At 46.5% G+C, this 24,772-nt stretch overlaps 1 protein-coding gene across 2 annotated transcripts in view; it reads left to right on the forward strand.

The window, feature by feature from the left end:
* Positions 1-24,772, forward strand: part of atad2b (ATPase family AAA domain containing 2B) — a 150,536-nt gene that overhangs the window by 51,722 nt on the left and 74,042 nt on the right. For both annotated transcript variants that reach the window (XM_036976043.2, XM_036976044.2), the window contains exons 23-24: positions 4,632-4,754; positions 6,070-6,198. In XM_036976043.2, coding sequence (XP_036831938.2) covers positions 4,632-4,754; positions 6,070-6,198 — 252 coding nt within the window. The remainder of the gene's footprint in view (positions 1-4,631; positions 4,755-6,069; positions 6,199-24,772) is intronic.

A 24,772-nucleotide genomic window follows, 5' to 3' on the forward strand; every position in this document is an offset into this window, starting at 1 on the left:
ATTTGGCCATTTCTGCCACACCTGTTGCTGACAGGTTTATAAAATCTTGCACACAGCCATGCAATCTCTATAGACAAACATTGGCAGAATTAATCAGTTTGTCACATTTTTGCCCTGCTAGAGCTGCCCTGGTCAACTGTAAGTGCTGTTATTGTGAAGTGGAAACGTCTAGGAGCAACAACCGCGAAGTGGTAAACCACACAAGTTTAGCTAACAGGATCGCCAAGTACTGAAGTTCCTAAAAATCGTCTGTCGCAATTACAGGGTCTGTAGTGCCGCCTCTAGCACTGAGATGCAATGCCTTAGACCGCTGTGCCACTCTGGAGCTCAATCTTAACGCTACAGCATACAATGACATTCTAGAGTTCTGTGCTTCCAACTTTGTGGCAACTGTTTGGGAAAGGCCCTTTCCTGTTTCAGCATGACAGTGCCCCTGTGCACAAACCGCGGTCCATACAGAAATGGTTTGTCGATGGGTGTGGAAGAACTTGACTGGCCTGCACAGAGCCCTGACCTCAACCCCATCAAACACCTTTTGGAAGACTTGGAACGCCGACTGCGAGCCAGGCCAAATCGCCCAACATCAATGCCCGACCTCACTAATGCTCTCGTGACTGAATGGAATGTGGTTACCATAAATGGACCAATTTGTTAGTTTGATGGTTCTAGCAGTCCATTGTCCCATTAACAAGCATCCATATTAGCAAACCTATTTAATTTTACTTCATATTTCTCTAGTATAAGCTACTTATTGTAATGAACGATATCAGCCAAATGCCTGCGAACGGTGGTGTCAGTTCAGCTAAACATAGGGTATGACATTGTCACGCAATATTAGGTTTAAAGGTCTGTGGAACAGCATATACAATGCCAACCACTACTAAACCTCATCATAAATGGACTCATTTACTTGTGGATCAGAACTTACACTGGAATGTGAAATAAATGCATAGTACACGCTATCAAGTCACAACAAGGCCGACTTCAAATAGACATCCACAGACATCCACATGAGTTTCAACTTTGGGGAAGCAATTTTTTTCACCTTAAAATGTCAACTTTTTATGATAAAGGATTGCATGCCTCTCATCACATTTACAGACTAATTTAAGATGGGCTACTATTTCTAATGTCATGAGTAGATTGCGTAGTCATAATTTAGACTAATATATCTCAATCACTGTTAGCAAAACACAGTTCTGAACAATGCATGCCTGAGCACATAGTGACAGAGTAGGCCTAATCAGAGATGTTTCTTCTTTCTTTGCATGTGAAAAATGTGGTCTTTTATGAACACATTCCATGTAATTCTACTACACTTTATATGACTGGAGACATAAGCAACTTTTTTTAATACGGCAAGAATGTGGAGCCTACTCTGCTGACACTGACCAATGTAAAATGACCTTGTCTTGAATGCAACCATCTAGTCTAATCTTATGAAAATGGGAGACGCAAATATGATGTCCTTCTAGCCTGTAGGAGGAAGTTATTGTCCCCCAAAAACTTTCCAGTCATACTGATCCAATGATAAAGGCAGTGAATATGTGCACTCACCTGTCCGCTGGTGCCAGTAAGATACGCTGCGGTTTCTCCTGGTGCCAGTATGATACGCTGCGGTTTCTCCTGGTGCCAGTATGATACGCTGCGGTTTCCGCTGGTGCCAGTATGATACGCTGCGGTTTCTCCTGGTGCCAGTATGATACGCTGCGGTTTCCCCTGGTGCCAGTAAGATACGCTGCGGTTTCCCCTGGTGCCAGTATGATGCGCTGCGGTTTCCCCTGGTGCCAGTATGATGCGTTGCGGTTTCCCCTGGTGCCAGTATGATACGCTGCGGTTTCCCCTGGTGCCAGTATGATACGCTGCGGTTTCCCCTGGTGCCAGTATGATACGCTGCGGTTTCCCCTGGTGCCAGTATGATACGCTGCGGTTTCTCCTGGTGCCAGTATGATACGCTGCGGTTTCCCCTGGTGCCAGTATGATACGCTGCGGTTTCCCCTGGTGCCAGTAAGATACGCTGCGGTTTCCCCTGGTGCCAGTATGATACGCTGCGGTTTCTCCTGGTGCCAGTATGATACGCTGCGGTTTCCCCTGGTGCCAGTAAGATACGCTGCGGTTTCCCCTGGTGCCAGTATGATGCGCTGCGGTTTCCCCTGGTGCCAGTATGATGCGCTGCGGTTTCCCCTGGTGCCAGTATGATGCGCTGCGGTTTCCCCTGGTGCCAGTATGATGCGTTGCGGTTTCCCCTGGTGCCAGTATGATACGCTGCGGTTTCTCCTGGTGCCAGTATGATGCGCTGCGGTTTCTCCTGGTGCCAGTATGATACGCTGCGGTTTCCCCTGGTGCCAGTATGATGCGTTGCGGTTTCCCCTGGTGCCAGTATGATACGCTGCAGTTTCTCCTGGTGCCAGTATGATGCGCTGCGGTTTCCCCTGGTGCCAGTATGATGCGCTGCGGTTTCTCCTGGTGCCAGTATGATGCGCTGCGGTTTCTCCTGGTGCCAGTATGATGCGCTGCGGTTTCTCCTGGTGCCAGTATGATGCGCTGCGGTTTCTCCTGGTGCCAGTATGATGCGCTGCGGTTTCTCCTGGTGCCAGTATGATGCGCTGCCGTTTCTCCTGGTGCCAGTATGATGCGCTGCGGTTTCCCCTGGTGCCAGTATGATGCGCTGTGGTTTCCCCTGGTGCCAGTATGATACGCTGCGGTTTCTCCTGGTGCCAGTATGATACGCTGCGGTTTCTCCTGGTGCCAGTATGATGCGCTGCGGTTCCTCCTGGTGCCAGTATGATACGCTGCGGTTTCCGCTGGTGCCAGTATGATGCGCTGCGGTTTCCCCTGGTGCCAGTATGATGCGCTGCGGTTTCCCCTGGTGCCAGTATGATGCGCTGCGGTTTCCGCTGGTGCCAATAAGATACGCTGCAGTTTCTGCTGGTGCCAGTAAGATGCGCTGCGTTTTCGGCTGGTGCCAGTAAGATGCTCTGCGGTTCACTCAATTGGTTGAGAATTTTGATAACTATAGACAGATTAGTATTTTCTTTGTCTTCTCTTTTCTGCAATAGCCAATGTCCTAAGCTATGTTTTTCCTACTACTTATGTTCAGAAATATAGCGATTAGGCTTATTTAACTGCTTTACACTAACCGCTGCAACTCAACATTCAGCTATTTGGTAGGCTATTTGCCCTGCGCACTAATGAAATTGATTGTAACAATCCACAGTAAGAAATATTTATATATAGGCACAAGTAATTTATATAGTTAAGCTTCCCCTAAAGTACATTTCGCAAAGTTATCTTCCAGTAGCCTATTGGTGCATAAAACAGCTGGCCACGAGGCTTACAAGGCAGAGTTCAATATCCAATTCAAAGCAATCGGTGCACTGTCTAATTGTCTGACCAGCAAAGCAAACTGTCTCATGGCCCTAAAGCCAATACGTTAACAGCCGTTGAATCGGGATTGTAATGATGTTAGTCGACTATTTTGTAGCCTTCTTTGACATTTTTTGGTCTTGAGCTAGGGTATGGTGTCTGCAGCTCTGCCTTACCCAACTGATGCCCCTGCCTCGTATGGTCGATAATTGGTTGGTTTATCGTGCCTCTTCTACTTCCCCTCTTTCTGTTCTCATCTTTCTCCTCCTCTCCCTCTGTTTGGAGTCAAAGCTGAGGCTGTCCTCTGCAGTCTTGCAGGAATGTCTTTTTCCCCTGCGTTTCTCTCACTTCATTATGTTAGAAAACCAAATCTATCCGCTCTACACTGTCAAACCCGCTCCACCTCTAGAGGAAAACGCCCAAACATCATCAAACTCACAGCCAACAAACTCTGTCTACACAGCACCCGGGAGGTGGCGGAATGTCCTTGTCAGTTCTCCACAGAAGTGACAGGGTTCGATAATGGAACAGACTTCCACTCAACACTCACCCTGCAACCTGTCACCTCACACTCTGACAGACGAATAGTACCGATACACACACATACACACTGCTGCAATTAGGCCGTCTTTTAATTAGTGGTTAGAAGCTGTCAGATGGTGACCTCTGGACCTCTGTCTGTACCTGTTGGCTGGGTGGCATAATGAGAGCAGGACATCTGTTTACACACGTGGACACACACGTGGACACACACGAGTGCAAACACTCTACGTCTCATCTTCTTTGCTGCTCATATTATTTTTCCCTCAGACATTTGCCTTTTAGGATAAAACAAGATTTGATGATGTTAGAGGGAAGTGCCGGTCTCTGTCTGTGTTTAGATATTCAGTATGTGTGTCTTTGTGAGAAGGGAGGATAAGATTGACTGTATTCCTGAGGCTTGTCTCCTAAGTCACCACCAAAGGCAGCTCTTTTGTCTCCATCCAAACAGTGAGAGAACAGTATAATCCCTTGTGCCCAGTGTTGGGGGCCAGGCAGCAACACAGCCAGCAGTTTGTGTTGTGTCCAGCAGAGGGAGGGTTGTGAGAGGCAAGGCTAGTGAGGGTCAGAGGCAGGGAGACGAAGGAATGAATTATATGATGATAATAATAAGACTAATAAGACTAAATAATATGACTCTACAGGGCGAAGTCATTTAAACTGTTGCTGTAATGTTTCTACAATGCCAATGTGTGTGTTCATGTCAGTCTGTTCTCTCCCTCCAGATAAGATCATCCGCCACAGAGCATGTAGTCTAAAAGACACGGCCCACGCCATGCTGGCCTCAGAGCTCGACCCTGAGTTCCACCGCATTTGTGAGGACATCAAGGAGTCGCACAGAAAGAGGGGTGAGGAACACACACACACACACACACACACACACACACACACACACACACACACACACACACACACACACACACACAGAGAGGGAGTGGTGTTATATTCCAAGGTGCTGTACTATGTTTATTTAATTGAACCTTTATTTAACTAGGCAAGTCAGTAAAGAACAAATTCATATTTACAATGACAGCCTACCCCGGCCAAACCCACCCCTATCCCGGACGGTGCGTGGTCCATTGTGCACCGCCCTATGGGCATATGTAGTAGCTCATGATGTTCCACTAGTCAACAGTGTGTTCACTGCTCCAGGGTGATTGGCGATTACATAACTAGCCTCTAATGGGATCCAATCATTTATTCATATGTAAAGTCAAGAGAGACTGTCATGCACAAACAAACTAATTAGTGCACATGTACAAGGAGGATAGAGGGACAGTATTAGTAGTCATAGGTAATTGGTTATACAACATGTACATATGCTGCTTGATTCTACACGCACAATCACACACGCTCAACCACGTGCAATCACACGCACTCACGCACACGCCATCACACACACACACAAACACACATACAGGATCATGTGAAAATCTACACACACTGCACATAGTGTGCATAACTGAGGCAAGCCCCTCCTGTGATGGTGCTGGAATGGGGGGTGAAGGGAAAAGGGAGAACGGGTTGTGTGCAGGGCGATACACTCTTACCACATTTTCCAACCTTTTCATCTTAACCGTTAAGGCTAAAAGTCTCCTTTCTCAGAAAGACAACACACACACACACACACACACACACACACACACACACACACACACAGCCTCCCCCACAAATGAATATTTTAGGAGCAGAAGTTAGCTGTCTGACAGGGAATTCAGCAGTGAGAAATGCTGAAGGTATCAGTTTGTGCTGTTGGATCGCCTGGTGTTGGGTTGCATCAGCTAAACCTCATCTGGGATTATATTGCTCTGACCTGGAGTCGGGGAAGTGTGTAAGTGCAGGTGTGTGTGTGTGTGCTAAGTATCAGTGTGTTAGAATGGAAATGTCTGCTCCCTGACGTTGGTTTGATACCTCACATTTATTCCTCTTATTCAGACAGCCTGACTCACAGGGACATTTAGAGGCACTCTGACGCACACACACACACACACACACACACAAACGCACAGACCAAAGTACATGAAGTTGTCCACTGGATTCTAGTTATTTGGATTCATCAATCGATGAATGCTGTTTTGTCTCAGTGTCTGTCTGTACACTTACATCCCCTTCAGTGTGTGTGTGTGTGTGTGTGTGTTAATTGATCTGGTGTGTTATCTGCAGACCTCCAGACTCCGGCCTTGCCGCCTGTCCCCCTGGCTGCCGTGGTAACCACCAGGAAGCCGGCTGTAGAGGAGAATGCTGGAAACAGCACTCAGGGACAGACCGTCAACAAGCAGCACTGCAGCAGCAGTGAGTACAACAAATCAAATCACATTTTATTGGTCACAGACACATTTTTAGCAGATGTTATTGCAGGTGTAGTGAAATGCTTGTAAAACACACACACCACCCAGAGCACAGTTAAAACACAACACCGCACAGGGTCCTAAAGAACGGAGCGCTAATACCCAGTCCCTTCTGTCATTAGAGATGTGATTCAGTTGTGTGTGTGTGTAGTGGGATCTGGGTTCAAGGCATTTAGAATCAGGCCATTTAGCTGATTACGGAACCATCATCCCACAGAGGGGAGGCCTCCCGCGTTAACGCAACACACACAAGAGACCACACCGAGTAAGAGCCGCTCCGCGTTGTAGCAACCCAGTTGGATGCCTCAAATACTCCTGCTTACACAGACACACACACTCTCTCGCTCCAGTCACACTCCACAGTAGAGGAGCAGCGCAGTGGGCAGCCTCATTAGAGACGTCGTCTTCAGTGCTGTGCGGACCGTGACCACGCCGCAGAGGAATTCCACAGCCTCCTGCTGTCACTGCCAGGTGCCCACGCAGGGCAGGGGGCAGACAGAACAGGTCCTTACCTGCATGTAGCACTGACAACCGGGGGGGTGTGTCCTCTGCATTGGTGTCTGTCTGAATTAAGGAGATTGATAGTCCAAGTATGAGTTTACTTCAGTTCCTCTGTGATTTTAAATCTTCAGCCTAGTTACCAACTGGTGTCCCCCCCACAGCTTAGGCCTACCTCGAAGATTTGTCTATAAGTATTATTTCAGTTTCAGAATATGTAGGATCACAATCACCACAAATATAAATGGCATCACGCCCACACGAACGAGTGGCGCAGCGTTCTAATATAAATGGCATCACGCCCACACGAACGAGTGGCGCAGCGTTCTAATATAAATGGCATCACGCCCACATGAACGAGTGGCGCAGCGTTCTAATATAAATGGCATCACGCCCACATGAACGAGTGGCGCAGCGTTCTAATATAAATGGCATCACGCCCACATGAACGAGTGGCGCAGCGTTCTAATATAAATGGCATCACGCCCACATGAACGAGTGGCGCAGCGTTCTAATATAAATGGAATCACGCCCACATGAACGAGTGGCGCAGCGTTCTAATATAAATGGAATCACGCCCACACGAACGAGTGGCGCAGCGTTCTAATATAAATGGAATCACGCCCACATGAACGAGTGGCGCAGCGTTCTAATATAAATGGAATCACGCCCACACGAACGAGTGGCGCAGCGTTCTAATATAAATGGCATCACGCCCACACGAACGAGTGGCGCAGCGTTCTAATATAAATGGAATCACGCCCACATGAACGAGTGGCGCAGCGTTCTAATATAAATGGAATCACGCCCACATGAACGAGTGGCGCAGCGTTCTAATATAAATGGAATCACGCCCACATGAACGAGTGGCGCAGCGTTCTAATATAAATGGCATCACGCCCACATGAACGAGTGGCGCAGCGTTCTAATATAAATGGCATCACGCCCACATGAACGAGTGGCGCAGCGTTCTAATATAAATGGAATCACGCCCACATGAACGAGTGGCGCAGCGTTCTAATATAAATGGCATCACGCCCACATGAACGAGTGGCGCAGCGTTCTAATATAAATGGAATCACGCCCACACGAACGAGTGGCGCAGCGTTCTAATATAAATGGAATCACGCCCACATGAACGAGTGGCGCAGCGTTCTAATATAAATGGCATCACGCCCACATGAACGAGTGGCGCTGCGTTCTAATATAAATGGAATCACGCCCACATGAACGAGTGGCGCAGCGTTCTAATATAAATGGCATCACGCCCACACGAACGAGTGGCGCTGCGTTCTAATATAAATATCATCACGCCCACATGAACGAGTGGCGCAGCGTTCTAATATAAATGGCATCACGCCCACACGAACGAGTGGCGCAGCGTTCTAATATAAATGGCATCACGCCCACACGAACGAGTGGCGCAGCGTTCTAATATAAATGGCATCACGCCCACATGAACGAGTGGCGCAGCGTTCTAATATAAATGGCATCACGCCCACACGAACGAGTGGCGCAGCGTTCTAATATAAATGGAATCCCGCCCACATGAACGAGTGGCGCAGCGTTCTAATATAAATGGCATCACGCCCACATGAACGAGTGGCGCAGCGTTCTAATATAAATGGAATCACGCCCACATGAACGAGTGGCGCAGCGTTCTAATATAAATGGCATCACGCCCACATGAACGAGTGGCGCAGCGTTCTAATATAAATGGCATCACGCCCACATGAACGAGTGGCGCAGCGTTCTAATATAAATGGCATCACGCCCACACGAACGAGTGGCGCAGCGTTCTAATATAAATGGAATCACGCCCACATGAACGACTGGTGCAGCGTTCTAATATAAATGGCATCACGCCCACACGAACGAGTGGCGCAGCGTTCTAATATAAATGGAATCACGCCCACACGAACGAGTGGCGCAGCGTTCTAATATAAATGGAATCACGCCCACATGAACGAGTGGTGCAGCGTTCTAATATAAATGGCATCACGCCCACATGAACGAGTGGCGCAGCGTTCTAATATAAATGGAATCACGCCCACACGAACGAGTGGCGCAGCGTTCTAATATAAATGGCATCACGCCCACATGAACGAGTGGCGCAGCGTTCTAATATAAATGGCATCACGCCCACATGAACGAGTGGCGCAGCGTTCTAATATAAATGGCATCACGCCCACATGAACGAGTGGCGCAGCGTTCTAATATAAATGGAATCACGCCCACACGAACGAGTGGCGCAGCGTTCTAATATAAATGGCATCACGCCCACACGAACGAGTGGCGCAGCGTTCTAATATAAATGGCATCACGCCCACATGAACGAGTGGCGCAGCGTTCTAATATAAATGGCATCACGCCCACATGAACGAGTGGCGCAGCGTTCTAATATAAATGGCATCACGCCCACATGAACGAGTGGCGCAGCATTCTAATATAAATGGAATCACGCCCACATGAACGAGTGGCGCAGCGTTCTAATATAAATGGCATCACGCCCACATGAACGAGTGGCGCAGCGTTCTAATATAAATGGCATCACGCCCACACGAACGAGTGGCGCAGCGTTCTAATATAAATGGAATCACGCCCACATGAACGAGTGGCGCAGCGTTCTAATATAAATGGCATCACGCCCACACGAACGAGTGGCGCAGCGTTCTAATATAAATGGAATCACGCCCACATGAACGAGTGGCGCAGCGTTCTAATATAAATGGCATCACGCCCACATGAACGAGTGGCGCAGCGTTCTAATATAAATGGAATCACGCCCACACGAACGAGTGGCGCAGCGTTCTAATATAAATGGAATCACGCCCACATGAACGAGTGGCGCAGCGTTCTAATATAAATGGAATCACGCCCACACGAACGAGTGGCGCAGCGTTCTAATATAAATGGAATCACGCCCACATGAACGAGTGGCGCAGCGTTCTAATATAAATGGCATCACGCCCACATGAACGAGTGGCGCAGCGTTCTAATATAAATGGCATCACGCCCACATGAACGAGTGGCGCAGCGTTCTAATATAAATGGCATCACGCCCACATGAACGAGTGGCGCAGCGTTCTAATATAAATGGAATCACGCCCACATGAACGAGTGGCGCAGCGTTCTAATATAAATGGCATCACGCCCACATGAACGAGTGGCGCAGCGTTCTAATATAAATGGAATCACGCCCACATGAACGAGTGGCGCAGCGTTCTAATATAAATGGAATCACGCCCACATGAACGAGTGGCGCAGCGTTCTAATATAAATGGCATCACGCCCACACGAACGAGTGGCGCAGCGTTCTAATATAAATGGAATCACGCCCACATGAACGAGTGGTGCAGCGTTCTAATATAAATGGCATCACGCCCACACGAACGAGTGGCGCAGCGTTCTAATATAAATGGAATCACGCCCACACGAACGAGTGGCGCAGCGTTCTAATATAAATGGCATCACGCCCACACGAACGAGTGGCGCAGCGTTCTAATATAAATGGAATCACGCCCACATGAACGAGTGGCGCAGCGTTCTAATATAAATGGAATCACGCCCACATGAACGAGTGGCGCAGCGTTCTAATATAAATGGCATCACGCCCACACGAACGAGTGGCGCAGCGTTCTAATATAAATGGAATCACGCCCACATGAACGAGTGGCGCAGCGTTCTAATATAAATGGAATCACGCCCACATGAACGAGTGGCGCAGCGTTCTAATATAAATGGCATCACGCCCACATGAACGAGTGGTGCAGCGTTCTAATATAAATGGAATCACGCCCACATGAACGAGTGGCGCAGCGTTCTAATATAAATGGCATCACGCCCACACGAACGAGTGGTGCAGCGTTCTAATATAAATGGAATCACGCCCACATGAACGAGTGGCGCAGCGTTCTAATATAAATGGCATCACGCCCACACGAACGAGTGGCGCAGCGTTCTAATATAAATGGAATCACGCCCACATGAACGAGTGGTGCAGCGTTCTAATATAAATGGCATCACGCCCACACGAACGAGTGGCGCAGCGTTCTAATATAAATGGAATCACGCCCACACGAACGAGTGGCGCAGCGTTCTAATATAAATGGAATCACGCCCACATGAACGAGTGGCGCAGCGTTCTAATATGAATGGAATCACGCCCACATGAACGAGTGGCGCAGCGTTCTAATATAAATGGCATCACGCCCACACGAACGAGTGGCGCAGCGTTCTAATATAAATGGCATCACGCCCACATGAACGAGTGGCGCAGCGTTCTAATATAAATGGAATCACGCCCACATGAACGAGTGGCGCAGCGTTCTAATATAAATGGAATCACGCCCACATGAACGAGTGGCGCAGCGTTCTAATATAAATGGAATCACGCCCACATGAACGAGTGGCGCAGCGTTCTAATATAAATGGCATCACGCCCACACGAACGAGTGGCGCAGCGTTCTAATATAAATGGAATCACGCCCACATGAACGAGTGGCGCAGCGTTCTAATATAAATGGCATCACGCCCACATGAACGAGTGGCGCAGCGTTCTAATATAAATGGAATCACGCCCACACGAACGAGTGGCGCAGCGTTCTAATATAAATGGCATCACGCCCACACGAACGAGTGGCGCAGCGTTCTAATATAAATGGAATCACGCCCACATGAACGAGTGGCGCAGCGTTCTAATATAAATGGCATCACGCCCACATGAACGAGTGGCGCAGCGTTCTAATATAAATGGAATCACGCCCACATGAACGAGTGGCGCAGCGTTCTAATATAAATGGAATCACGCCCACACGAACGAGTGGCGCAGCGTTCTAATATAAATGGCATCACGCCCACATGAACGAGTGGCGCAGCGTTCTAATATAAATGGAATCACGCCCACATGAACGAGTGGCGCAGCGTTCTAATATAAATGGAATCACGCCCACATGAACGAGTGGCGCAGCGTTCTAATATAAATGGCATCACGCCCACACGAACGAGTGGCGCAGCGTTCTAATATAAATGGAATCACGCCCACACGAACGAGTGGCGCAGCGTTCTAATATAAATGGCATCACGCCCACATGAACGAGTGGCGCAGCGTTCTAATATAAATGGAATCACGCCCACACGAACGAGTGGCGCAGCGTTCTAATATAAATGGAATCACGCCCACATGAACGAGTGGCGCAGCGTTCTAATATAAATGGAATCACGCCCACACGAACGAGTGGCGCAGCGTTCTAATATAAATGGCATCACGCCCACATGAACGAGTGGCGCAGCGTTCTAATATAAATGGCATCACGCCCACACGAACGAGTGGCGCAGCGTTCTAATATAAATGGCATCACGCCCACATGAACGAGTGGCGCAGCGTTCTAATATAAATGGCATCACGCCCACACGAACGAGTGGCGCAGCGTTCTAATATAAATGGAATCACGCCCACATGAACGAGTGGCGCAGCGTTCTAATATAAATGGAATCACGCCCACACGAACGAGTGGCGCAGCGTTCTAATATAAATGGCATCACGCCCACACGAACGAGTGGCGCAGCGTTCTAATATAAATGGCATCACGCCCACATGAACGAGTGGCGCAGCGTTCTAATATAAATGGCATCACGCCCACATGAACGAGTGGCGCAGCGTTCTAATATAAATGGAATCACGCCCACACGAACGAGTGGCGCAGCGTTCTAATATAAATGGCATCACGCCCACACGAACGAGTGGCGCAGCGTTCTAATATAAATGGAATCACGCCCACATGAACGAGTGGCGCAGCGTTCTAATATAAATGTCATCACGCCCACATGAACGAGTGGCGCAGCGTTCTAATATAAATGGCATCACGCCCACATGAACGAGTGGCGCAGCGTTCTAATATAAATGGCATCACGCCCACATGAACGAGTGGCGCAGCGTTCTAATATAAATGGCATCACGCCCACACGAACGAGTGGCGCAGCGTTCTAATATAAATGGAATCACGCCCACACGAACGAGTGGCGCAGCGTTCTAATATAAATGGCATCACGCCCACATGAACGAGTGGCGCAGCGTTCTAAGGCACTGCATCTCAGTGCTAGAGGCGTCACTACAGACCCTGGTTCGATCCCGGGTTGTATCACAACCGGAGTCCCATTGGGAAGCGCACAATTGGCCCAGCGTCGTCTTGGCTAAGGGAGGGTTTGGCCGGGGTAGGCTGCCATTGTAAAATAAGAATTTGTTCTTAACTAATTTTCCTAGTTAAATAAATGGTAAATAAAATATTGGACTAAATGTTGCTTCACTGCAATACTCTGTTCTGCCACACGATGACGCTAGTCTCTCTAGAGACACCAGTTATAGGCCTCCTGCTGTGTGTGTAAACCAGCAGTCTTTGAGATGAGCGATTCTCTTTTCCATCATTACTGGTGTGTGTGCCTGTCTATTTTAACTTCTAGCTTACTGTTAATGATTCATCTGGGTTAGGGCTGGACGATTATTAAACCATATTTCTATTGCTTTCTAACTTGGGCTCCCAAGTGACACAGCGGTCTCAGGCACTGCATCTCGGTGCTAGATGCGTCACTACAGACCCTGGTTTGATTCCATTCTGTACCACAACCGGCTGTGATCGGGAGTGCCATTTGGCCCAGCATCGTCTGGGTTTGGCCGGGGTTGGTCGTCATTGTAAATAAGAATTTGTTCTTAACTAACTTGCCTAATTAAAAAAAAATAAAAATGCGATTCACGATATACACTGAGTGCACAAAACATTAGGAACACCTGCTCTTTCCATGACATAGCTTTCACCTGGTCAGTCTATGATATTTTATTGATGTCACTTGTTGAATCCACTTCAGTCAGTGTAGATTAAGTGGAGGAGACAGGTTAAAGAAGATTGAGACATTCAGAGGGTGAATGGGCAAGACAAAATATTTAAGTGCTGTTGAACGGGGTATGGTAGTAGTGTCAAGAACTGCAATGCTGCTGGGGTTTTCACACAACAGTTTCCCGTGTATCAACAATGGTCCACCACCCAAATGACAGCCAGCCAACTTGACTCCAATTCTTCCCACAGTTGTCAACTTGGGCCAGCATCCCTGTGGAACGCTTTCAACACATTGTAGAGTCCATGCCCCCTCGAATTGAGGCTTTTCTAAGGGCTAAAAAAGGGGGGTGTAACTCAATATTAGGATGGTGTGTGTGTGTATAATACACTGCATTTCAAACAGTCAGCAATAATCAAGTGAATTTAGGGCTTGTGAAATTATACCCAGGCTAAATATAAGCCTTCCACAACCATAAGACCCACTAATTATTTAATTAAAATCTGCATTTTTGCAATAATCACTGATCTGACTTTCAAGTCTATGAAAATTACCTTTTTGGGAAAGAAATGACCAGAACCATGCATAATGCACATTCACTAATGACTAACTTCTTATAGCAGGCATTATAGGGAATTAACTTATGTCTCATAATACAATCTCTCAAGCACAGGCCACGTGCTAGTGAGTAGCCAGTGAATCTTATATTTCAAGTTTAGCCAACTGTTTGCTAGATGACAAGGTAGAACAGATTAATTGTTATGAACACACCATTCTGTCAGTCTCCAACTGTTTGAACAGCAGGCTGGCCTTTACACTGTGTTCAGATGTTGAAATCAAATGGTCTACCTTATTTCTCAGAAAGAGAACGAGTTGCCAATGAGGAGTTGAGACATAAAATTGTATCATTAGAAAGGTCGTTATCCTCTATTACAGTAAAATATTGTCTGAATGTGTTTGTGTCCATATGACCGTTTCTGTTGGACCAAATCTCAAATGCAAATAGTGAGTTGAAACTGCTTGTCAGAGAGGAAGAAGTGATCTTTCATCTTTGTTGTTGTGAGTGGCAGGGGGAGGGGCTTGGTGTGTGTGTAAAAGGAAAGAAGCATACAGAACACCAAAAAGACCTAAAGGTGCATAAAAACAACAACATAAACCTTTATTCTTGCAATACAGGCATTTGGAATGTCGCACTAAAACATAAATGAATTTGGTCTATCGCCCTAATCTGGGTGTAGGAGGCGAGTAGCCACAATGGATTTAATGTACAGCACTTTTTCATGAATACGATCCAGGGTTTACAGTGTGGATTTGGATTGATGTGTTAAATTTCTTCTCTTTTTTCTGACCGCGTGATTTTATAGGCCTTTGCTTATACACTGTAAGCACAGTACACGGTATAAACACAACCAGGTTTGGTTACGATGGACCAGTCTTCTTTGACTGCTGTCAATCCTCTGTTTGTGCCATCACATTTATTTCTAATAACCTGAGGCCTTTCAAGTCATTGACTAAATGCATGCAGTATTCAATGAGAGGGTTTTTCTTCCTTTTTAATCCAAACACTTGAAGCTCTTTTTGTTGTTGTTGTGTGGGTGTATTCAACACAATCAGCTACAGCCACAGCCACATATGACCTCAGTCAATCCTCTAACAGTGTTGATATTGTTACATTTGCTATTAATAACCTGAGGGGTTTGAAGTGGTTGTGATTCTGAATTGCATTCAGAAGTAGTCAAGTAGATTGTTCCTTTTCTGTTTCCGCTGTCTGACCAAATCAAGGAAGTTAAATGGGCAAATGGAGGCTCCCACCATTAGTGTTTCCCTTCTTTATATCAGGAGCCAAAGTGCTTCACATGTCGGTCACTAATTCTGCCGCTCCGGGGAATTCAGGTTATCACCATGTCCCAGAACTTATCACCACGCTCCATAACTTAATTAATTAGCTCTGGTAATTAATTATTTGAGAGAAAGTAATCATTGGCAACCAATTCTCACCTGGAGCACTTCTGTGACATGTCCAATTAATTGATCGGGGGGGAATCAATTAGGTGTTGAGATAAATATGACAGAACCTTGCATACTCCACTGCCCTCCAGGACTTACCCGGAGAGACTGCTGCTGAAGTTACCACTAGACACTGTGTGAATACACATAGAAATACAATTTCTGTACATGTATTTACCGAACCCATAATTCACTCTCCTGTGTCCCCATTCATACACCTCATGTTTCTAGGCTGAAAACACAAAGCTGCCTCTGGATCAGTATCTTGGTGCATCTCCGTCAGCAAAGGTTATGATTGAATGAGGGTAAACCAATTCTACCCAGGGGCTTCAGCGGACCCTATTCCCTATAGTACTCTGTGACTTTGGTCGGAAGTAGTGCACTAGTTGTAGATGTTTGAGACTGAGCTCCAGATTAGAGCCATTAGGCCACCTGTTTAGGATGGGCCAGGTAGTGTGCTAGGCTATATGGGGAATAGGCAGTTAGTGGAGCCACTGCTCCTGGCCAGAGAGCCATCACCTGGCTGGTTAGGCTGTGGCAGCCCAGCTCCTGGCCAGAGAGCCATCACCTGGCTGGTTAGGCTGTGGCTGCCCAGCTCCTGGCCAGAGAGCAATCACCTGACTGGTTAGGCTGTGGCAGCCCAGCTCCTGGCCAGAGAGCAATCACCTGACTGGTTAGGCTGTGGAAGCCCAGCTCCTGGCCAGAGAGCAATCACCTGACTGGTTAGGCTGTGGCATCCCAGCTCCTGGCCAGAGGTCCATCACCTGGCTGGTTAGGCTGTGGCAGCTCCTGGCCAGAGAGCCATCACCTGGCTGGTTAGGCTGTGGCAGCCCAGCTCCTGGCCAGAGGTCCATCACCTGGCTGGTTAGGCTGTGGCAGCTCCTGGCCAGAGAGCCATCACCTGGCTGGTTAGGCTGTGGCAGCTCCTGGCCAGAGAGCCATCACCTGGCTGGTTAGGCTGTGGCAGCCCTGCTCCTGGCCAGAGAGCCATCTCCTGGCTGGTTAGGCTGTGGCAGCTCCTGGCCAGAGAGCCATCACCTGGCTGTATAGGCTGTGGCTGCCCAGCTCCTGGCCAGAGAGCCATCACCTGGCTGTACAGGCTGTGGCTGCCCAGCTCCTGGCCAGAGAGCCATCACCTGGCTGGTTAGGCTGTGGCAGCCCAGCTCCTGGCCAGAGAGCCATCACCTGGCTGGTTAGGCTGTGGCAGCCCAGCTCCTGGCCAGAGAGCCATCACCTGGCTGTTTAGGCTGTGGCAGCCCAGCTCCTGGCCAGAGGTCCATCACCTGGCTGGTTAGGCTGTGGCAGCTCCTGGCCAGAGAGCCATCACCTGGCTGGTTTGGCTGTGGCAGCTCCTGGCCAGAGAGCCATCATCTGGCTGGTTAGGCTGTGGCAGCCCTGCTCCTGGCCAGAGAGCCATCTCCTGGCTGGTTAGGCTGTGGCAGCTCCTGGCCAGAGAGCCATCACCTGGCTGTATAGGCTGTGGCTGCCCAGCTCCTGGCCAGAGAGCCATCACCTGGCTGTATAGGCTGTGGCTGCCCAGCTCCTGGCCAGAGAGCCATCACCTGGCTGGTTAGGCTGTGGCAGCTCCTGGCCAGAGAGCCATCACCTGGCTGGTTAGGCTGTGGCAGCCCAGCTCCTGGCCAGAGAGCCATCACCTGGCTGGTTAGGCTGTGGCAGCCCAGGGCCCCGCTGTGTTCATATTAAGAACTCTGACAGGAGAATATGGAGAAGAGTTCACCCACTGTACCTTCCCCTAATCCATTATTCACTCATCTGTTTCCATTTATACGCCTCCTGTTTCTAGCAACTATGTGTGTTGACTGTCTTTGACTTGGGCAAACTTGGGACTATTTATGCATGTACCTTGTAAATCCTGCATGCTCATGTTAACACCATTCGCTGTAGGTCTGCTGCTCAGTTATACTCCCAATATAGTGTTCTTGTAAAATGTCTTGCATTAGCTCTAGGGTTATATTTACAGAGCTTTGCAAGTTGTTAGCTTTTCATTCAGCTTTAAGTTGACTTGCAATGTTAAATGGAAACCCCATGAACCCCAGTTGATGGGGTTGCCATGTCATCATACTTTCAAAGGGAATGTTATTCTATCGATTTTCCCCTCACTTCGAAGAGGAAGGCATCCCATCAGCCAACATCAGCGCTGCAAGACAATATGGTAAGATAGTTAACGTTACCTAGCTAACAAGCTAGAGAGCTACATTTGTTAATCAAAATCTAGCTAGCTAGCTTCAATAATATGCTGGCTATATTCCAAAGCATATCAATGTAATTAGCCGGCTGCTACTGGAGACATGATTTGTAACTTTGCAAGCTAATATAAGCATTGTTAGGTTACGCTGGTTAACTGTTAGCCTCTGCTGTAGTTAGTTAGCTAGCTAACGTGACTAGCTATGCTCTTTTTAGAGTCCGATCCCATCATCTGCAGAGGCATCAACATCAAGCTCAGCACCAGGAACTAGTGTAAGTCACCTTCTAAAATCTACTAAACCTTTCCATGACTCCATGATGAGCAAATACATCTACTGGAGCTAGGCTTTAACATGGTCTGTATCTTGTCATAGTTGGTGTGTTTACAAGTAGGCTACAACTTGGTTGATTGTTCATGCAAGGGTTGAAGTCTAAATTGTAGAAAGGGAGGGGTTGGTGTGGGTGACTGACTGTTATCTTTTGGGGGGTGGGTATTGTGTAAAGGTTGGTATGCATGACCTATTGACATGATAAATATCACCAATACACAAGTGTTCCTCAAACTATTCCCACCATTGCAGTCAGTTCTTTGACATGGGGGAGAGGGGCTGTTAGTGTACCCTTCTAGCCTATTCACTCTATTGTTGGCAGTGCTCTCCTCAACAGCACAACTATAGGTGCTCATGCACAATAAGACAACTAGACCTTCTACAAGTCAAGCACCCTTCAAACTTTTCACATCTTTGCTAACAGCCCAGCAAAGCCCCATTTATTGATTGAGTATTTTTAAAACGCATACCAGTCTACTGTTCCTTTTTTAAATTTTTATTTAATGTATTTTTTTAAACAGAGGAACCTGGTTTATTTTATGGTTACACATCCTCATGACCTACCTCCATGACTTTCCAGGAGACCTGCAGTACAAACAAATCTTCTGCAATAGGTCGAAGCAGTGAGTGGTAAAGAAAGTGTATGAGGCTTGTTCACCTGGCTGTGGATTGCAGGAAAGACCAGAGAGTTTTCAACAAGGAGCCAGAGTTGCAGCCCCCCCAAACTCAACATCGCCACAGCGCCAAAGCCTGCTATTACCCAACACAAGAAGAAGTTCACCAGCTGAAAAACATTCAGGAACATGCTTGGAACGTTCAATCAACACAACATCCGTATTCAGTTAGACTGATGTTGTAGTATGGTCACAACTGCATTGTGGTGTATATATTGCTAGCTGCATATAAGTGTTTTGTATAATATATTTTACAAGCGACCAAGTGATTCCAGCAGCATCAGAAACCAATAAACTGTTGACTTCAACTTCTTGATCACTTCATTATGTTTATGAAATGTATACTGAACAATAATATAAATGCAACAATTTCAAAGATTTTACTGAGCTACAGCTCAAAGGAAATCAGTCAATTGAACTGGTCCTGAACTGGTCCTGGGAGGGCATAGGCCCACCCACTGGGGAGCAAGGCCCAGCCAATCAGAATGTTTTTCCTCACAAAGGCTTAATTACAGACAGAAATACTCCTCAGTCTCATCAGCTGTTTGGGTCGGTGGTCTTAGACGATCCCGCAGGTAAAGAAGCCAGATGTGAAGGTCCTGGGCTGGCATGGTTACATGTGGTCTGCGGTTGGACTTACTGCCAAATTCTCTAAAACGATGTTGGAGGCTGCTTAGGGTAGAGAGATTAACATTAAATTATTTGGAAACAGCTCTGGTGGACATTCCTGCAGTCGGCATGCCGATTTGCATGCTCCCTCAACTTGAGACATCTGCAGCATTGTGTTGAGAACTGCACATTTTTAGTGGCCTTTTATTGTCCCCAGCACAAGGTGCACCTGTGTATTGATCATGCTCTCTAATCAACCTCTTGATATGCCACACCTGTCAGGTGGATAGATTATCTTGGCAAAGGAGAAATGCTCACTGACAGGGATGTAAACACATTTATTTGAGAGAAATAATATTTTTGTGCATATGGAACATCTTTTATTTCAGCTCATGAAACATGAGACCAACACTTTACATGTTGGGTTCATATTTTTGTTCACTATATATATTAGGATAAAGTAGCTTCAGTTTTACTGCTGAAACAAATTATACAGGTAGTTGGTTTATCACTTAAACTTTAATTTGTTGGCAAGTAAACATGTAACAAAACTGTATATTGGTCTCAATATAGCAAAAAAGTAGACAAAGTTTATTTGCTCTGGATACCAAGGTGAGTTTGCCATAACTGTTCCTGCTGTGTAATGTATGACATATATACAGTACAAGAAAAATATACCACTAACGCTTAACAGTTCTACAAAGGGAACACTAGCATATGTGTTTTTGGTGGTGCAGTGAGGTGTTCGGAGACAATTTGATACAAAGGGAGTTTGTTGTTATGGGACCTTTCACATCTCTTGAGTCATCAACTTCTTTGTATCCAAGTGGTGTTGTCTGTGAGAGAAAGACGAACGCTATTACTCATTCATGGGCAATTGTTGTGTGCCGTCTGTATTCGTACTGTAGCAGCATGGTGTAGAGTCAGACATCTCACAGACATACGTTAGCCAGCTAGCTACAACACACAGGTATAGTTACTCCAAGATTGATTCGTCAAGCCAAAGTCATTCCTTTACTCTCCGCTAGCTAGCTATAACGTTAGACTACAGTACATTTTAGGTATAGCAAATACAGCTAGCTAGAATCGATCACAATTGTACTGTACTAAACAACACTGCCTCGTAAAAAGAGAGCGTATTTTGCTAGCTAGCTACCGACAGCAAAACAACTTAGTTCATTCGGAAAGTATTCAGGCCCCTTTTTCCACATTTTAGTACGTTACAGCCTTATTCTAAACAGATTAAATTCAAATTTCCTCATCAATCTACACACATTACCCCCCTAATGAAGTGAAAACAGGTTTTCAGAAATGTTTGCACAGGTGCAACCTGTTTACATTGATCATCCTTGATGTTTATACAACTTAATGGGAGTCCATCTGTGGTAAATTCAATTGATTGAACATGATTTGAAAATGCACACACCTGTCTATATATGGTACCACAGTTGACAGTACATGTCAGAGCAAAAACCACACAGAGGTCGAAGGAATTGTCCGTAGAGCTCAGACAGGCTTGTGTCAAGGCATATCTGGGGAAGGGTACCAAAAAAATTCTGCAGCATTGAAGGTCCCCAAGAACACAGTGGCCTCCATCATTCTTAAATGGAAGCTTGGTACCACCAAGACTCTTCCCAAAGCTGGCCGCCCAGCCAAACTGAGCAATCGGGGGAGAAGTGTCTTAGACAGGGAGGTGACCAAGAACCCAAGGGTCACTCTGACAGAGTTCCTCTGTGGAGATGGGAGAACCTTCCAAAAGGACAACCATCTCTGCAGCACTCCACCAATCAGGCTTTTATGGTAGAGTGGCCAGACAGAAGCCACTCCTCAGTAAAAGGCACATGACATCCCGCTTGGAGTTTGCCAAAAGGCACCTAAAGGACTCTCAGATCATGAGAAACAAGATTCTCTGGTCTGATGAAACCAAGATTGAACTCTTTGGCATGATTGCCAAGCGTCACGTCAGGAGAACCTTGCACCATCCATACTGTGAAGCATGGTGGTGACAGCATCATGCTGTGGGGATGTTTTTCATCGTCAGCGACTTGGAGACTAGTCAGGATTGAGGGAAAGATCAATGGAGCTTTGAGAGGATCTGCAGAGAAGAGTGGGAGAAACTCCCCAAATACGGGTGTTCCAAGCTTGTAGCGTCATACCCAAGAAGCATCGAGGCTGTAATCGCTGCCAAAGGTGCTTCAACAAAGAACTGAGTAAAGGGTCTGCGTACTTGTGTAAATGTGATATGAATATTTTTACATTTACTTTTCTATACATTTGCAAAAATATCTAAAAACCTGTTTTTGCTTTGTCATAATGGGGCATTGTGTGTAGATTGATGGGGGGGACTATTTTATACATTTTAGAATAAGGCTGTAATGTAACAAAATGTAGAAAAGGACAAGGGGTCTGAATTCTTTCCAAGTGCACTACTTGTCCTTGTCCAGCTTGTCTAGGCTGCAAATGCTTGCTAGTCTCGTAATTATGTTTTTATCCCCAGCTGTCAACTCCTTTTTGTGTCTTCTGGCTCAAATAAATAGGACTGTATGTTCTTATGTGAAAGAATGTAAAAAATGATGTAGTCAGCCAGCTCTTCTTGGAAAGAGGAATTCTCAGAAGCAGCCAAATTATTTAGCAATCTCAGTGCACTGTAACATAGCTCTTCTAAACTAGTAACACTCTTGTTTATAAAGCCTGCCTTCGAGTGTGGGATCAAGGAAGTGTGGCTCCCGGCAGGCAGTAGTCTTTACAAAGCCAGGGAAATTGAATCAAACTTGATGTGCTGCAATGTCCTGATAAATGGGAATGTCATTGAGAAAAGTCCATAGCTCTATTTAACAAGGACAACGATATCTACTCGCTGCCAGCGTGATCACACAATTGGCGAAACACAAAGGCCACAATAATTGCTACAGAACATGACTTGATTCATTTTTAGATCAGAAAGCAGGCTCAATCAACCAGTGACGTCATTGGATGAACTCTCCCGTCATGAAAATAAAAAATCCAGCTAGCTTATAGGGCATAATTATGTCTGAAACACCCTCTCATCGCTCATAATTATGCAGGTAAACTGGAAAAACCCCCAAGTAGTGTCTAGCGGTGAGGTGTCCCTTTTTAGCCGTGATTGGAGAGCCCATTAGCTCTTCTTTTTTTTTTATTTTATTTTTTTTAGCAATATTCTATGAACTCCAACATGATTCAAGGAGAACACTCTTCTGGCATGATTCAACAACGCTGTTACAATAATAGCACTTTTCACAATTTATTTAAACCTGTAGGTTGTAAAATGGCGTGCAATAAGGCCTGTATAGAGTTCAAGCTAATGCATTTTCCCTCCGCCTTCAGCGTTGAATTCTCCCTTACGACGAGTAACCAAATCCATTTACACTCTCAATCTGGATTAGAAGTGTCTGTATTTTTATTTGTGGAAGCATGCACATAACTCCTGATACAACAATTTAGAATTTCAACAGATTCACCAACAACAACACTGCGGCCCAATGGGAGGGCATGTGAGTGTAGAAAAAGGACTAGTCAGGTGTTAGCTTTGTGTGTCCTCCACGTCAGTCAATGTGGAGCCCAAGGCGACAGCCCACTGGAGGCTGAATGTGTTACTTCCTGCCTGTTTGCTCTTTCCCGTTCTGCCTCAGTCTCCACTCACCTCTGTGGAAACAACCATAAACAACCATCCTTTTCTCTCCTCCTCTCTCTACCCTTATTGTATTCTCCCCTGCCTGCCAATCCAAATGAAGACCTTGATGAGCAAAGACAGCATTTAATTTATTTCCTAAGTAAACACTTTCTTTCCTTCTTGACGATATAGTTGAGGTGAAGTAAATACAGACATAGTATTTCTAATGTGTGCATTCAGAAAGAATACACACTCGGAACAAAAACGTTCTCAGCCTTTCCTTTCTGTTGAATGCCAAGGATTTGTCCTCGAGCTCTACTGTCACTGTCTGTACAAGTATTGCTCTGGTCAAGTAAAGAGCTCCATTGTTGGAGCTCAGAGTTGTGCTCAGTATGCATGAAATGGGAGAAAACGATGTATTTTCCTATCCCCCCCCCCCCCCCCCTGGAAACCCATATGCTTTACCTATCCAATGTGGATGACCTTGTATCCAGTATGCATATGTTCCCAAAAAACATGATTATGGAAAACATGTGTTTTTCCTGGACTTTTTCCTGCACTAGTGGTGCAGACCGGTGAAGTAGTCCTCCTCACCTTGCTGGAGGCGTGTGTGTGTGTGTGTGTGTGTGCGTGCGTGTGTGTGTGTGTGTGTGAACATGTGGATCCTGACAGAGGTAGTTTGTATGCTCATCCAGCCATGCTGTACCCCAGCTGCTGCTACCTACTAAACAAGACCAACTGACCCACAGGCCTCTCAAGGGACACACACACACACATATCACAAGGACTCATGTTAAGGAGAAGAGTATTTTGGTGTAAGGAGCTGTGTACACTACATGCCCAAAAGTATGTGGACACATGGTTGAACATCTCATTCCAAAATCATGGGCATTAATATGGAGTTGGTCCCCTCTTTGCTGCTATAGCAGCCTCCACTCCTCTGGGAAGGCTTTCCACTAGATCAGGGGTATTCAAGTACTATTTGAGGAAGTCAGGTCACACATTTCCTAGGTGGCAATGGTCCGGATGGATAATGTAATTAATCGACGTACTAACAAACCCCGTTCTGGGTCGGGATCCGGTCTGCTGTCCGCCAGTTGAGTATGTAGGCATTAGATGTTGAAACATTGCTGCAGGGACTTGCTTCCATTCAGCCACGAGCATTAGTGAGGTCGGGCACTGATGTTGGGCGATAAGGCCTGGTTTGCAGTCGGGGGTTGAAGTCAGGGCTCTGTGCAGGCCAGTCAAGTTCTTCCACGCCAATCTTGACAAACAATTTCTGTATGGACCTCGCTTTGTGCATGGGAGCATTGTCATGCTGAAACAGGAAAGGGCCTTCCCAAACTGTTGCCACAAAGTTAGAAGCACTGAATTGTCTAGAATATCATTGTATGTTGTAGCATTAAGATTTCCCTTCACTGGAACTAAGGGGCCTAGCCCGAACCATGAAAAACAGCCCCAGACCATTGTTCCTCCTCCACCAAACTTTACAGTTGGCACTATGCATCGGGGCAGGTAGCGTTCTCCTGGCATCCCCCAAACCCAGATTCGTCAGTCAGAGTTCCAGATGGGGAAGCGTGATTCATCACTCCAGATCACTGAGCTCTTCAGTAAGGCCATTCTACTCCCAATGTTTGTCTATGGAAATTGCATGGCTGTGTGGACTAATTTGAAGGGGTGTCCACATAGTTTTGTGTGTATAGATATACAGTACCAGTCAAAAGTTTGGACACCTTC

Source organism: Oncorhynchus mykiss, chromosome 4 (genome assembly GCF_057628025.1).
Source record: "Oncorhynchus mykiss isolate SJ-2025 chromosome 4, ASM5762802v1, whole genome shotgun sequence".
In the NCBI taxonomy this organism is placed as follows: Eukaryota; Metazoa; Chordata; class Actinopteri; order Salmoniformes; family Salmonidae; genus Oncorhynchus; species Oncorhynchus mykiss.